This window comes from Corvus hawaiiensis, chromosome 3 (genome assembly GCF_020740725.1).
Source record: "Corvus hawaiiensis isolate bCorHaw1 chromosome 3, bCorHaw1.pri.cur, whole genome shotgun sequence".
Lineage (NCBI taxonomy): Eukaryota > Metazoa > Chordata > Aves > Passeriformes > Corvidae > Corvus > Corvus hawaiiensis.
The window spans coordinates 57,259,137-57,275,929 of record NC_063215.1 but is presented as its reverse complement, the minus strand read 5'-3'; the positions used below and the strand labels follow the sequence as shown (position 1 = coordinate 57,275,929).

General features: G+C 36.3%; 1 protein-coding gene across 3 annotated transcripts in view; it reads right to left on the bottom strand.

Annotated features, from left to right (window-relative positions):
- ENPP1 (ectonucleotide pyrophosphatase/phosphodiesterase 1) overlaps positions 1 to 16,793 on the bottom strand; it is a 52,810-nt gene that overhangs the window by 10,876 nt on the left and 25,141 nt on the right. For 2 of the 3 annotated variants that reach the window (XM_048297643.1, XM_048297644.1), the window contains 11 exons: positions 16,064 to 16,161; positions 12,478 to 12,557; positions 11,080 to 11,199; positions 9,876 to 9,985; positions 8,615 to 8,680; positions 8,235 to 8,307; positions 7,233 to 7,341; positions 5,971 to 6,102; positions 4,457 to 4,488; positions 3,109 to 3,236; positions 1,982 to 2,051 (listed from right to left, as the gene is read on the bottom strand). In XM_048297643.1, the coding sequence (XP_048153600.1) occupies positions 1,982 to 2,051; positions 3,109 to 3,236; positions 4,457 to 4,488; positions 5,971 to 6,102; positions 7,233 to 7,341; positions 8,235 to 8,307; positions 8,615 to 8,680; positions 9,876 to 9,985; positions 11,080 to 11,199; positions 12,478 to 12,557; positions 16,064 to 16,161 (1,018 nt within the window). The remainder of the gene's footprint in view (positions 1 to 1,981; positions 2,052 to 3,108; positions 3,237 to 4,456; positions 4,489 to 5,970; positions 6,103 to 7,232; positions 7,342 to 8,234; positions 8,308 to 8,614; positions 8,681 to 9,875; positions 9,986 to 11,079; positions 11,200 to 12,477; positions 12,558 to 16,063; positions 16,162 to 16,793) is intronic. The other variant, XM_048297645.1, reaches the window with a different exon arrangement.

Genomic DNA, 16,793 nt, shown 5'->3' with positions numbered 1-16,793 from the left:
AGAAAAGTATGGTGGAATTCTGTTTAAGACAAGTTGAAATGAAAATTATCTTCATACTCAGAAGGCATTTTCTTCCAAGAACTTAATCTTTGCTTTAGCAACATAGTACATATCAAGTCAAAAGCATGTATTTTTCTTTAAAAAAAAAAAAAAGTAGATGTATAAGAATAATTTTTTTAAAAAGCAGTAGAAGAGTATTAGGAAACCCAATTCAGTCTCATTGTTGCCTTTAGCCATTTATCAAGTCCCTTGCTCTTCTCTGCTTTTAAGAAAATACCTTTTAATTTCTTCAAATGCTTTAAAAGATTAAATGGAAATGTTTATCCAAAGTAACCATCACATATCACATCCTGTAAACAATTTAGAAGCTTTTAACTTAGGGCTATAAAAACATCTGTTGGTAACAATGCTCGAAGTGGTTTAAGCAATGGGAGGATTGCAGGCTTCCACGCCTGGTTTGCAGCTGTTCTTTCTTCTTACACCACTTCCCGAGCTGGACTGGACCTGATCCAGGAATACTGCCAGCTCAGAAACCTTTCCTTTTTTTTTTTTTCCTGCTGGCTTCTTTTCCTTCTGGTTCAATTCCCCAAACTACTTGACACAGCAGCCACAAAAAACTTACCAGCATACTGCAAGGTTTGCTGCACAAATGAGAACAAGGAGGCAAGGGCAACAAATGCTTAAACTCAACTGTGCCAAAAACATTGTTTTAAAACTTATCCTCAGTTATTCAGCTCATTTTTAATGAAAAGAAACAGATTGCACACATCTGTGGTATCAAGATACTGAATGAGTGATGGATGTTTTACACTGTATAGCATGTCCCCCGGTGAGATCTCCAAGCTCTTTGTAAACAATGCAATTGCCTCAGATTTCGTAGCTGTGTGGCAAAAACGGAGGCTAAAAACTCAACTCCTAACTCCTTTTTTTGAGATTAAAGGATAACACAGGGCATAATTCGGCAACAGTTGATACTAAAATCTGCAGACTAATAATGTACTCAACAAGCCTAATCTGAACCAGATGAGGCAGGGATGATGAGCAGGCGCTACCTCCTTTCTGATATTTTTGGTAATTACAGAGTATGAAATGCTGTTATGCTGCTATAATGTTAGCCACAAAAGGATAAATTTTATCTCTTAAGACCTGTTAGGGGTGCTATGAACTGGCAATCCCAAGTGTGACAAAGTTTGAATAGAGTCAATCTACTGAAAAAAACTTGCACAGTCAAACTAGAGTAGAGAGAGATGGAATGCATTTGGGATCACGTGGCTTGCTGATTGCAACCCATTACTAGATACACTATCAACAGGTTTTCCATTGTCAAATCAGGGAACAAGAGTAAGCCTGGAAGGGTAAATTGATACAAGATTAGGACTTTTTATAAAAACAGTTTGATGCCAACACTATATAAAAAAAAATAAGACTTCTAAGAGAGAAAATTATTGAAAACAAGTTTTATGAGAAAACCTACAAAGTCCACATAACACACAGATTCCTCTTTATAGATGTGTTTACACATATTCACTGTAATAGCTCCAAGTACCTCACAATTGTTTGTGGATTTGAATCCTGAAAACAGCTGTTTGAAATTATGAATATTGGCTTTCATTTTATTGATAGCAGAAATTAAGGCAAAGGATAGGTTAAGTGACTTCCCCAAATTCGATGAAACTAAGGATCTGATTTCATGTTTCCCTATGATGCCTTCCCATTTCTCATTAAAGAGAAGAATTTCAAGACTGTCTTTATTTGTGTGGGTCATCCAGCACATCACAATATCAATCCTATAAACGTTTGATTTCTTTAATTGCAAATGGAATAATATAACAAATCTTAAAAAAAAAACCAAAACCAAAAAAAAAAAAAAACCACCAAAACCAAAAAAAAAAAAAAAAACCAAAAAACTCAATACCCAGCAAATACAGCATTTGGAAATAGAAGGAGCTAAAAATAAAGCTCATGTAAGTTTAAATCTCACCTGCATATTGGGGAAGCGATTGTCTGAGCCATGGAATCCACCTTTGCAGCTTTTAATCTCAAGTGGTTTTCTATTAAAAATACACAGTTTTTATAACTCACACTTTTCAAACCATATCAGCAAAAAGTACATTCAGTGATGACTTATTTACTTCTCTATTTAAGGATTCTTAGAGGATTGTCCGTAGGGAATGAGAAGTCTTTAAAGCTTGGGAAAAGAATGTCTTTAAAATCAGAATGGTAATTTTCTCTGCAAATGTTATGCCTTTGGAACTTTCATGTGATCATCAGAGTAATTTAAACTCAAAGTACATGATATATGAAAAAAAAATTTGTTTTCAGGATAACAGATTTTCAGTTCACTGTCATTTGGGTTACAACTTTACAGTACTTTACATAAGTACAGTCTCAATATTTTTTTACTAAAAACACTAATCTAATTTAGACCATTCAGACAGGAATCTTACAGTCTAATAAAAATAAACATCCAGCCTGTGCTAGGTCCATACACACGATTTAAACACACAGTTCTATTAACCCAAACCTAATTTGCATAACTTGCACATGTCTACAGTGTTACACAACAAGACTTACTGAAGAGGTGCACTGAAAACTCTTCCATGATGAAAGCCCTGAAGCATCACAGAGGTGCTCAAAATTAATACTATTATAGCAGATACCACTATTCTGGGACTTGTAAATTCTTCTGTAAAAACACCTAAGGTAACTAACAATCATGGACTCAGTAAGCTCAATGACTGACAAGACTGATTTAACCTAGTAATTATTTCCATGCTCTGCTTTCATGGACTCACTCTGGAAATTCCTACAGCATGCAAAATGTGCTCAAGTATCTGACAGTGAGGACCTTAGTTTCTAACCTGCCACTACCTCCATACCCAGCAGGGAGAATAGCTATGGCTGCCAGTTTAGAATTAAGCCTCCCCAGGCCAGCAAAACCTGCAGAAAAAAGCATGCATTGTTCCTTTGCAAAGTCCCTTTGCTATGACAAACAAGAATATCACACTCTAACAGTTATCACTGAACTCTAAGCACTTGGAAGAGAAAAGCTGTGAGAAAACAAGAAATTATTTGTTGCACAGTCAAGTACTGAGAACTGTAACTTACCGAGCAAGCTGCCATTGGGAGTCTAAATAAAAGTGCAGCGGTTCAATCCGGTCATTATGGGAAAAATGGAAACGCTTGGGTAGCAGCTGCTTCATATAAGCTTTGAAAGGCTGGTTTGGTTTTATGCACTGGAATGTTTAAATTAAAACAAAGAAATTTTGGTGAGATGTGTATTTTATGTCATGCACAGCTCTTATAAAGCACATCAATTGCAAATGGCCTGCAATAACTTCCACTAAGAACAATATAACTCCACCAGGTTTGGAGTTACAAGGTCTGGGACATATGAATGAATACTTAAATCACAAATATTGACTGGTTTGGGATTCAATAGTTATTAGAAGATATTTAATATTGGATTATGGACAAAACTTGCTTTTTTTTAATCTTATGGCCTACAACTGTACAGAACCAAATGGTACTTCTTAGAATTAATAAAGAATTACACTAAGACATCACAGTAATTTCACAAGTGATAGGAAACTATCTAGTGCAACAAGCTACAGCTCTGTAATAGAGAAGGTAACAGATATTTAAAGTGTTTTTAGATTGCTCACTCAGGGACAAATAAATTTTTCCACAAACTAAGATCCATTAATAATTTAAAAAAAGAAAAAAAACCCCACAAAACACAAAAACAAAACAAAATCTCTACTGTAGCATTGGAATTTTGGATAGTGAAGTCATCTATACAAACAGCATTGCTCTCACTGACAGCAGTGTCTGCACAAACGAGAGGCAAACAAATTACAGTGCAGGGATAAGAATAGAAGCCAGGGGCAGAGCAAAAAAGCATATCCATTAAACTGTAACTGAACAACAAAAAAAAAATTCAATATTCTCTCTCAAAGCTGTCTATCTAAAAGGTGTGAGCAAGAAAATCCTATGTGTGTCCTGGTAATAGAGCTGAGCTTTACATTGACATGGCTCTCAGCTAGTAAGGTCCAGATACACAAGTTCTCCAGTTGGAAGAGCAACACAATACAGTGAACAGACATGAACACAAAGCCTTAGGCAGACTGATGTCACCTTACTCAGTTTTCACCTCCCCCTGTGTGGAACTACTGTTGTTGTTGTTGTTAACCACAGGTCACACACAGAATCAATTCAGTTGGAAAATATCTCTGAGATCATCAAGTACAAGTATGACTGAACACCACCTTGTTAACTAGAAAAAATTCTTCCAGTTGTCCAACCTAAACCTCCCCTGGTGCAGTTTAAGACTAGGTCCCCTCATCCTGTCACTGAACCAAAGTACAGAAGTAGCCCAGCAAACAGCTAAGTGCTATAAAATACCTGTAAATGTAAGCAGAAATTAAGCTAGAACAACAGATAAGACAACACTTACTGTGAGGTTTCTGGCAATGCCTTCATAATTAACTGGAAGAATCATATGTAAGTATTAGTCACCTAAGTTAAAAAAGATCAGATGTAAAATGAAAGCATTCCTATCATGTGATACAAATGATAAGTTTGAACAAATTTCTGGGCATAAGAAATTATTTTTCCAGATTGAAAACCATATAGACCAAGATAATCCCTAACTGTCAAGCTATTGCTTTTAGGAAATTTTAGTTCAGCCTCTCTTTCCCTTGATTACTTATTAACAGATTTAAATTTAAACTATATTAGTTAAACTTTAGTTAATTCTACTAGCTAAAAGTTAAACTATACTTAAATACCAAACTATATTAACCACAGTCAGAAAAATAATCCAAGAAGTAAGTTTTTACAAAAGAAGCAACTAAATGCTGTGTTAAGATGAATTTTTCCTCACTAATAAATTTATAAAGAAAAAGACAAAAGACACAAATGCAATCACTAGGACAGCAGTTTTGCCTAGGAAATATCCTTAGAAAGAAAGCCAAGCACCAGCTGGCTAAGATTCAGATGCTTAGACTCAAGCCAAAAGGGACCATTACATCATGTAGTTTGACAATTTGTGTAACACAGGCCCACTACATTTCACAGTTACTCTGTCCTGACTCTGATATCCAATACCTGACTCAAGTACATACAGGATTACCCTGGCAAGAGAACCATTCATAATTCCTGCTCAGATAACATGCAGTGCTACAAAGACAGCTATGCTACTTCATTGTAACAGTGCACATGCCCAAAGGAGGAGATACGCTACTTTTCTTCTTCCTGAACTTCCTTCTCCAGGGAGAACCTGGAACTGCATTTGACTCCCACGTTCTCCAAGTAAACATTTAAAACAGTTTAGAATAGCATCAAGCAATGAAGTAAACAGGACTTAGTCACTGGGGCTGAGGCCTACAAGTTTTAAAGGGCAGAGAGAACAACAATCTTGACAGAAAAGAAACACAACCCACCCAAAAAATACTATGAAACATGAAGAAAACTCCTGCAGTCAACATTTAAAAGTACCCAAAAATTGCAGGCATTAAATGTTTAACTAAAATTAGACTGCTTAACCAATCAGAGTTTAAAATTTGTAAGCATTAATTGATTTTTACTTAGTTTTATTATATATGTGTATTTGCAGTTTACTCAGCTACTGTCAGGCCAGTAGGCCAAATTTTTATAACTAGGAAATGTAATACTCAAAATAATATGCAAATGATGCTACCAATCTAACATTCTGCTAAGACAAAAATATTGCGAATTTATACAAATAAATCCGTGGGATTCAAATATACTTTCAGACTTGAAAAGTCAAGTGGTCTCTAAAAACACAAGTGCACACAGTACTCAGTATTTCCTGCTCATCATTATCCAGGTTGTCCCTAGTTGGCACTCACTCAAGTTTACTAACGGAATATGTGGATCCTAAGCTTGTATTTGTGAAGTACAAAAACATATAACCAAATAACAAAAGTTAGTTTAGCAACTACATACAAGAGAAATACTCATCTGGAACATTGTTAGGTCTTAGGCGAGCTGCAGGACCGGGTACAACTATGAAATCTTGAACATTGTCCAGATAGCTGTTCAGATACACTGTTCTTCTGCAGCTCCCTACTTCCATCCCTGTAAAAGGAAACACATTTCCTTTTAAAATGGGAATATCAATGTAGAGTAGCCTTGCTAAGGAGACATGTAACTTTAGTTGCAGAAGTCAGAAATGTAATTTCTTTGGGCTTTTTATCAGGAATCCCAAGGCATCTGACCCAAGGAGAGCACAATACTCATCTGTAGAAGATAAAAAATCACACACAGATAAACACTATCAGCCATTTCCACAGCTGAGAAAGACTCTCCAATTTAATAAACAGACAAACTTTCTTTTATAAAGGGAAAAGAACTCTTATGAGCCTAAGAACAGCAGTAAGGGTCAGACCAAATATTAATTTAGCTCAGTATCCTACCTAATAATGTTCAGTAACATATCTAGAGAAATACCCAATAAGCACAGCATCATTGACTGGTTGTTCTCCCAGTGCTCTTTAGCAGTTTTCAGAAGTCAAAGGGACTTCAAGTTGCATATTGCATTTGAACTCTTAATGATTCTTGACAGGTTTACCCTCCATTCATAATTTTTTTTAAGTCTGTATAGATATTTGGCTTGCATCATTCCCTGTGGCAACGAGTTTTGCAATATTTTGTGCTCATATTTTGTTTGTCAAGCAAAGAAGTAGAAAAAAAATAGTAAAATATATAACTTACAGAAATAATTCCAGATATACAGAAAAGCTAGAAAAATAAATCAAAGTTTCATATTCACAGCCTTCTAATAACGTATAAGGGAAGTGATAGTTGGAAGGAAGATACGGCTTTGTATTTTCAGTTCTCCAGCAGTTTGTAAACTGGTGCTGCGCAGTGTAGTTAAAGGAAAGAAGGAAATGAAATCTATAGTCTACAGTTCACCTTTTTTATTCTATTTCTTTTATCATATGGTAATGGTTGCAAAAGGAATTAGAAACAAAATATGAAAATTATTTAATTCCTCCCTATGTTGTACACTTCTTTACCCCCTCATAAAATAGTCTGACACTGTCTCACACTGACTATCTTTCATATCATCTTGACAATATAAAACATATTTTATAGATATTACTTGTGTGTTAAGCTTGACAGAAACATACAAGTATAAATTCAGAATATTACTTTATAAAGACAGTTCTTCAAAGTTCTGATATATTTTATAAAATCAAATTTACCATGATCTGATACAAAAATTATGTTCAGGCATTTATGCAAGTTCATTTGCTTTAGACCATCCATCAGCATCCCTACTATTTCGTCCACTCTCTGTAATGCCATGATGACCTGCAGGACAAAAATAGGAATGTAAAGTCAGTGTTAAAAATACTGTTAAATATGGCTAAATAAAAATGAGATCCTGCAGACTGCATATCGCCTGCATTGTTCAGAGTTACCTCCACCTACAGAAGACTAGCTATATCTACACTATACAGCCCTTAGCCCAATTTTTTTTTCTGTCCCATATTGTACCATGACACAGCTATACATTTTTATGTGTTATTTCAGTTGCAGATGCTTAAAAAAAAGGAAAAAACCCAAACCAAAAACATCAATAAAGAAATCCCTCACAGCTATTCAGTACTTTTTAAGACAGTAGCAATCCCAAAGACTTCTTATTTATATAACGAATCACAGGCTGTGATGGAGTCAATGTTCCTTTCATCTGTCTCTTTCTGAGAAGGCATAAATTGTAACTGCAGAGAGATAAAGCCAATATCCACCTAACCTTAGCACAGAGGCTGGGGGGAAATGAATGACAACTGTAACTTGAATACTTCACCACCACAACTGGGACATTGTTATGCAAACCTCTGTTCTTGCTAAATGGAACACATACAAATTCTCTGTCCCCATTCCCCTCCCCCACCAAAAATCAATGTGAACCATTAGTAGGAGCAGATAAAAGAACATACAAGACATACCCAAACACGCTTTGGTAATATAAAGTTATAGAAATAAAGAAAATAAAAAGAAGGCTTACTAAATAGGCTGTCTATTACACACTTCATATCAATGTTAACCATGGATGGACTATCTATTCACAAATTTTTTTCCTAATAAGCATACTTCACATGATCTCAGTTAACCTAACATGAATTATGGAAGTTACAGAGTCAGAGCAAATTAAATTAAAATTAAAATTTAAAAAAACATTAAGAAACTACAGAACTACTTACTCCGCTGCTTACTGGTCCAAACTTATGGCCCGAGGAATCTGGTTCTTCTAAATACAGAGTGTAAAAGTGTGGTCTATATCAAACAGTACCAAAAATGTAATATTTTACATACATGTTGAGACAGTTTGAAGAGATTATATTTCAACAATGGAGATCAAATATTGGAAACAACACTGTCATTCAGAGGAAAAATACTTTGAATGGAGAGATGAAACTTAATTAAAAAAGCTTTCAGTCATAAAAACAAGTTCGCATTAAATAATATTTTAACATTGTTAGAATAAAGCATAAGATATTGTTTAAAACAGAAATCATGTTTACAAAGTAATTCATTGCAATACCACTCAAACAGGAACTCACACTTGCAAATGTACACCTACCTTTCATCTTCAGGTAGCTGCAGCCAGCGAAGGACAGTCACCACTCTTTCTTCAAAGGGGATTGAGCTGTATCAGAATAATATAGTATCAACCAGCCATGAATTTCCAAGAGCTAAAAACTCTTAGCCATGTATTACCAAAAAAAAAAAACAAAACAAAAAAACCCCACAAATATATTACAAACTATTTAGCAGGATGCAAATTTATCTATGCTAGTTGCCTGTGACTCTATAGGAGTTTACGGCCTGAGCTAAATTCCCTTGAATATTGTCCCCAATGACTGTAATATGATTAGAACAAAGCTCCCAGTAGTGCTTATGCTTATTATACAAAGCAAATAATTGGCCTCAAGGTGCAAAGTCACAAGCAGGTTTTCATTCCTGTATTATGTTTTGAAAAGGTCTTGGTTTATGGGTGGGGTTGGGTATTTTAAATGTACATGGGTTGAATACAAGTTCTCATACTATGTCACAAAATAGATTTTCTCCATCAGTTACTGAAGTACACCAACAATAAGCACGTTGACCTTTAACAAAATGAGGCACCCACAAAATAAGTATTCAATATTTAACATAAGTTCAAGTAACAGTGTATCATCAGTTCCTAGGGAAAAAAAATATAGGTAGCAAATCAAGAATCAAAAATTCCATCCTACATGAAGGATGTAAGAAGAGAAAATGATCCTAAGATAGAAATGAGAAGCCTGATTCTTGGGCAAGATTTGAGATTATTAAATAAATGGTGATAAATATTTCCATTAAGCAGAAAATGTTTAATTACAGCGAAGAGCAATCACTGACTAAAATATGAGTGCCTTAACGTGAAATATTTTATAATTTGGAACGAAAATCATTTTAAATTGGAACAGATTACCACAGTCAACAGTAAAACTTTAGTTTTCATGGACAATATCACATCAAAGCCTGATCCATTCACTGTATGAGAAGTTTGCATTGAAATACTCTACACCAACTACAAAAGGTTTTTATAAATAGAAAGAGTAAAGCACTAGAGCTTCAAACCTAGTTATGCTTAAAGCTGATTTTTACACATCTTACCATAAAAACATTTATTGATGAATGAAAGGATAATTAAACACTCTACATTATACTGAAACAAAGTTAATTGGATCCTAGCCTTTTTTTCCCCACTGCACAAAATTATTTGGAAAAGTAGGAAAAAAAAATATGCTTTCTCTGGCATCTGTCCTGCTGCAATCTTTAAAGTCAAATATTCCTTTGAGACACAGGCATTTACATACCCATTGTATATTTCATACAGGTTTGGAAAGGTGCCATTCACTGGTACGTCAGACCCAGGCCAGAAGAACGTCCCTGCTTTCAGCCCTTGGTACATGGCTGTGAGCCAAATCTGCCGGAGAACATTCGCCATCATTAGTGCCCATCACAGCTGAGAGACTGCCAGGCCCACTGCCACTCTCACCAACTCTGCACCCTTCAGCAAGACCAAAACCCGACAGTTTAATGGAGCACTCCAGTCAATCTAGCCCGTCATTGCTATCTGCAGCCCAGATATACCTTTTAGCCTGAATCCCCATGGCAAACACTCTCATCCCTGCTGCTGCAATGCCACAGAGAGCCAGGACAGAGGTAGGAACCATTAGTAGAAATGCAATGGTAGAACCATGGTTGGACACCAGGAAGGAGAATTGTCTCAAGAACAGTGACACAAGAAGGGATGGGAATATTCCAAGGACCTACATCCCACACACTCTTGCATATGGAAACAGCATTTTGGTCAGTTCTTTTGATTTTACTGCTGCTCTCATGATTTACAGATTTATGCCTTCTGCATGTTTTCTGCCTACTTCATATATCACTCTCTTCTCAGTGACTGCTGCAAAGTCTACACCCGTGTGTTCTTTCCTCAAGGAAAAAAAAAAAACCAACCTGTCTTCCCCACACTACTAAACAATTGCATCTGGTCCCTTGCTCCCTTGCTATTCTTCAGGCTAGTGCTCACTCCAATTTTTCCCTGCCACTTCATTTTCATGGTAGTCTCATCAGTTTTGCCATAGGTGCGTGACTGAGCTGAGACAATTCCTTCTAAAACCACAAACTTTAGGCTTACGAGTAATTTGGGCAGAGCATAAACCTTTCTTAGTGCTTCTTATTGCTCAAACTAACTGGTCTGTTGATTTCCTCAGAGAAGCTAACTGCAAGCCCACTCATATTAAAAGCAGACCGAAATCTGGTAGCTGTATTAGCTATTTTAAGCCAGCATTCTCCTTAGAGAAAATTCCATTTAAGTTCAAAAAAACCCATTACATTTTGTTTCATTTGTTATTTTGCAGCTCTAGTACAGCAATTCCTGGTGGTGCTGAGTAATGCTTCTTGGCTGACTTAGAAGTACCCTCTGTACTCTTTCGACATCACTATGCATCCAAGCAATACTAAGTAACATAACAGGGTGATGTACATTCTCAGAAGGGTATTAATACTTACAGGCTGGCCTTGGTACCACTGTGGATCAAACTTCTCCTTATTTTTAAGGGTGAAAGATGCATTTCTTTTGGGGTCATACATCTTGTTATCAATTATACCATGAGATTCAGGATACAGCCCCTGTAATTGAGAGTATGCCTTGTTGCAACGCTCTAAAGAAAAAGAACCTTCCAGCTACACAAACATGTCCTTCAGACAAATATTGAATACTCTCTTGGTGACTACTACTCCACTAGTAGTTCAGGACTGAAGTTTAGCAGCATCATCTACCATTGCTCCCAAGCCCTGCCTTCCAACTCTTAGTTGGTTCTCAATGAGATTTCTAAAAAATTAGGGAATCTCCTTTGTGATCAAACTGAAATGAGTTCACACATTTGTTGCATCTTTAGTACCAAAGACAAAGCAATTACCTCCATCACGTGAGCAAAAGCTCTAGCTGGGATAACCATTACATGAGCAGTGAAAAAGGTGCAGGCACTAGTTCTTCGGTAGTTTTAGCAGATTTTGTGCTCTATCTTTAAGCAGACTAGCTCCTTTATGCATTTACAAGTGATAAAACAACACCACTATTAGGACCTTTCTATTTTTCACAAGAATGGGGATTTGAGATAAAGCTCTGTAGTGTACACCTCACATGGCTGCAGGGCATGATTAATGCCTCTTAGTTGCATATTCAGTCATGGAGATCTGTGAGGATTACACAATTACGCATCTCATTCCTGAACCTGTGTTTCTCACCAAATGCCCTGACAAACTGGGAGGCAAGAAAGTGCAGATCCTAGTATTTGATTGAGTTTTAGTTGTGGCATGATGAAACCAAAATAATCTTCTAGATTCCAACCCTGCATTTGTGTTGAAAACCTCCATTTTTCTTTTTCCTCTTATATGCGAGAAGCAGCAAATTTACAAGATCAGCTTTGTGACATTTCTATGCAGGCTTGGGTACAGTCCACCACAGAGTCAACATAAGCATCTTTCCTTGCTCACATCTTCCCCTTCATTTCATAGTCTTCTTTGCATCATGCTAAACTACCTTAAAGAAGTGGAATAAGGTTGGCAACTTAAAGCAGTCAGGCTGCTCCCACTCCAAGAGCAGAAACTGCAATTTAGTGGAAATATTTGCACAAATGAGGAATTGTAAAGTGATGTGTGAACTTTTGCCTATATGGGATTTCTCACAGCTACTCTTGGAAGGACTGGATTTACTTACATTAGATCTGGCCACTTAGCTGTAGTGGTATGTAATAGCTGTTAACCTAAATTACATAAATACAATACATACTTCTTCCTACTCTAAAGGGGAATCAAATTATTTTAATAATTCATCAAAATATACTATTGCCTCAGAGAAAACTTGATAAGTAGTAGTGGAAACATATAATATACAAGAATTCTTACTGTAACAATGGAGTAATGGTTGGGAAAGGTTTTTGAAGGATACACTGGTCTCATACTGGAAGTGTATGTTCCACATTTCTCTAGAGGGAGGAACAAAGAAAGTCAGCAAAATAACTGAAATAAAAATCTTGCAAGCTTCTCTCATGAAGATGTATACCTATTAAAAAAACATAAAGCCAAAATATATTTCCAGAAAGTTTTCACTCTTCAAAATTGTGGACTTAATACTTAATTTATCTTCCCATATTCATTTACAAGCTGACTAAATGCCTATTAACACAAATTTTATATATGCCTAATGGCTGACTGCAATGGTCACACGAGCAAAACCTACAGCCTTGTGAAAAGCATGTACAGGTAAGAATGAAAAATGAAAGCAATCACACCTTCCAAAGCTGCCCTGGTATGCAATAAGTGCAGTCTGCAGCTTGAGACCAACCAGCCACTTAACCCTGGGTGCCCCCAGAGGTAAAGTGGCCACTGACACAGTGATGCCTGGCTCTCTGAGTTATCTGTCAAATCACCACTTACTTTGCAGTCTTCCTTTCTTGCTTGTGGGGCTTTTAAAATACAAAAAGAAACTCTTAGTCTAGGATGAATGTCAAAGTTTTCTTTATCTCTATATAAAAATCATATGGGTTTAAGGAGATTAGTGTACAGTAATTGCTAGTACGAAGAGGCATTAGCAAGGCCAAAACAACTGAGCAAACCTTATTTAAGAGGTCTAAATTTCCACCAGCAAAAGTGTGGGCCCCAATTTTCAGAAAGAAAAAAAAAAAAGAAAACACCTTCATTAACAACTACAAAAATACCAAAACTGTTTCAACAGATGCTAAAGAACCAAAAGTTATGACCCTACAGGAAGAACACCTGGGTCAATCTTCACTATGACTCTGGGTAATTATATAATATAAATAAAATAGAAATTAAAGGCTCCATAAACATAGAAAGTGTTGCATCAAGGCACTTTGAACTCATTGCATTGGGGCTTTGATTAGATTTCAGTTGAAATAATAAATTTGAGCTAATCCAGATAAAAAGAAGCCAGGTGGGAAAAATAAAACCTCTCAAGTCACACAGACATCCCCTCCCACACTTGTGTTCTGTAGTAACAAATAATCACTTGTACCTTTTTTTATTACAGGAAAACACTTAGCACATTTCAACAATTTCCAAATCTGTTGTTGAGTCTGTTTTCCAAAATCTTAGGTTTCTTGTGTGGGTGGCTGGGGAGGTTGTATTTTGTTTTGTGTTGCTTTTTAAAAGTAATAGAAAAACACACTTCTAAGGTTTTGCCAAAAATCCTAGGGACTTTTTGCTAGCACTTTCCATAAGAGTTGTCTTTATTCTCTTTGGCTTGTTGCCTTAGCTAAAGATGATTTAAGACAAAAGGATCATTTATCTAAAACTTAAAATATCACAGCATAATTGTACATGAAAATGTCTTCTCTGAGTACCACATGCACACAGTAAGATTATTCCTGGGTTCACTAAAATCCCTCAGCTCTATGCAGAATTGTCCATCTTTCAAATAGCAGGGAGAGCAAATGTATAACAAAACTTGGTAAAAGTGAAATTATGATAGCCTTACAGGCATCTACTCTGACACATTTCTCCAAGGAGACACCAGAATGTCACTGTAAGCATGGCTGAATTAACTGAACCAAATAATGGAAATATTTTTATCTATCAGAATTCTGAACTTGTCATCAAATGCTTTAAAGATGAAAATCCAGGCATTTAGCACAGTTCTAATTTAATGCAGAACCAGGCAGTCCAGTAAGTTACTGAATATGAGCAGCTGTTCACTGCTTTGTAAATGCTGTCATTCTTACTCTCTTTTCGAAAATTGAATAGTCTTATGAATGGATAGTTATGAACTCCAAAATTGTTTAATACAAATTTTCAGCAATAGTCAAGAAATTTATCCACTATTTTTACCTTTCTACACAGAGGAATAGATTTCATTACTCTTTTCTGAACAGTAGAATCCTGCAGGAGTACTTACTCACTCATATAGAAGTTAATCTTTACAATATGACTGCTTCCAGCATTTTTGGTGCCTAGACACATGGAACGTGAAGCACAGAGATTTGAAGCCACAGGACCTCAGTGTTATGGGATATACACCTCAGTAACACCAATTTTCATTCATGAGATTGTTTTTCTCTTGCTGAAGAAAATTTGCATTATCTGAGCATTTCACCCACTATTTTACTATGAGGGAAAAAAGAAGAAAGCTGAAGATCCCATAGCACATTATATTGCAAAAGCCTTCTAGCAAATTACAAAAAAATGCTCCAGAGTACTTTAGAACTGTAAATATAATGCAGAATTAATACTTGCCCCCAGACTATTCCTCATTTTATTTATGTATTATTAATCTTTTAAAAATGTAAGTTTTGACCATCAAAAACTTTGTTGTTCTGGAGAAGTGAAATTACTTTGACGAAGATTCAAAGATATTTGTATTTCTTAGTGGTCAGAATTTATCATGGGTTCAGTGCAAATAGAAATACAAGCTTATTACAGAAGTCAATGAGAGAAGCCTCACTGCAGTCTATCCAGACCAAAGAATGAGGAAAGTGTACATGGGGAAGTAGATTTGGAAGACTGGAAGCCCTACAGATGCTTTGTGACACTGCTGTCTTGTATCTCAGGCAGAGCTAGAATAATTTGTACTAGCCAGCCTCTCCTAGAAATGTCCCAGAAGCCTTCTCCAGTTTAAATTTTTTATAACTGCATCTAATGAAAACTTTGCAAGTGCCTCATTTTATTCTAGCATGGAACAAAATTAAAAAGAAACCAAAACCTCAAATACATCTGCGAATTGTTATGCTCTGGAACACATCAAGTTGTAACAACCACTGTAAAAAAAAAGCAAGTATTTTTACTGATTTATTTTTAGTCAAACTGAAACCAGGCACCCCAGGTAGTAATTTATGAATGTCAAGAAGATTGGCGTATTTTTCAGACAAGAAATACCATCAGTTCTCTACAGACCACAGCCAAAACAGAAACAGGAAAAGTAACTAAAATTATTTAGACACTACAAAATCAAGTAAGACACTAAAAAAGCTGGGGAATATTTCCTCTGGAAATGTTTGTTAAATTAAGGCTTTCTTGGATGCATCATATTTCTACCAGCCCTTGTATATCATCTCTTCTTAGTCTCTTCCTTCTCTACTTTTTCCAAATATAATCAAATGCTTTTTATCTTGCTTTCCATTTTCCAAAGCCATTCCACCTAAATATGAGATGATATGCATTATAGAGTAAAAAGAATCTACTTCTATTTTGAAGAAATAAAGTAATCTCACAGCAAAACCCATCCACCTCCTAAATATAACAGGGGCTATCATTTATAAGATTTCACTGAAAATCGAAAGGGCCCCTTCCTCATGCCATCTCTCTTTCTTGCCCTTCCACTCTCCCACACCTCACTTCCCTGTGCATGGGTGTTCTTTAGGGCAACAACTTCCACATTCATGGCAGAAGAGTGAGGATTTTAAAGAGTGAGCAAAGCTGCATCCATGTTTTTTCAGGTAAGACGTCATAATATTTCTTAGACAAAGAAACTACTCACGTAATTTGCTAATAACAGGTAGAAGGCCACCCCAAGTCTGCAAATATTCTGCTCTGAAGCCATCCAATGAAAATAGTAATACTGGAGACTTGGTAAATCTGAACAAATAGAAATTGAATATTAAAAGACAGTCTCTGAGAAACAGTTTCCTATCACTAATTTCAAGAAAGTTTCCCCCAAACAGTGGGAATGTTCATTATGGGGCTATAAACCAGGCCGAGGAAGTCCTCCTAAGCAGGAGGGTTTGCAGGCTGGCACAGTGGTGAGCACACAAGCCATCGGGTTGAAGGCTGGCAGAGCAAACCCTGCCCAAAGAGGCTGAGGTTTGCAGTGGGGCATGCACAGAAAAGCCATGTCAAGGTCTGATTTCAAACACACCCATAAAGTGAAGAACAAGCCAAGATGCTCAGATGATCCATCTGGTAGGTTTGGTACTCCTTATCTTGAAATCAGTCCCACTGAAGCAACATTCAGCCCCTCCAACCCCACTCTCCCACCCCAATGTAAGAGCAGGGAAAGAAGGCAATGTAAAGCCAAACTTTCCTTTATTCACTTTGCTCCTGAACAACCTGTAACCTAGCTGAAAAAAAGGATTCCTTTTTATATATATACAGTGCACAGAACTGTAAGCAAGTCTAATGTACAGGGTCTGTTAAATCAGCAAATAAAACACATACTCTTCCTTTCATCTTACAAAGATTATCTAACCAAAAAGAACTTGCTTCCTGCT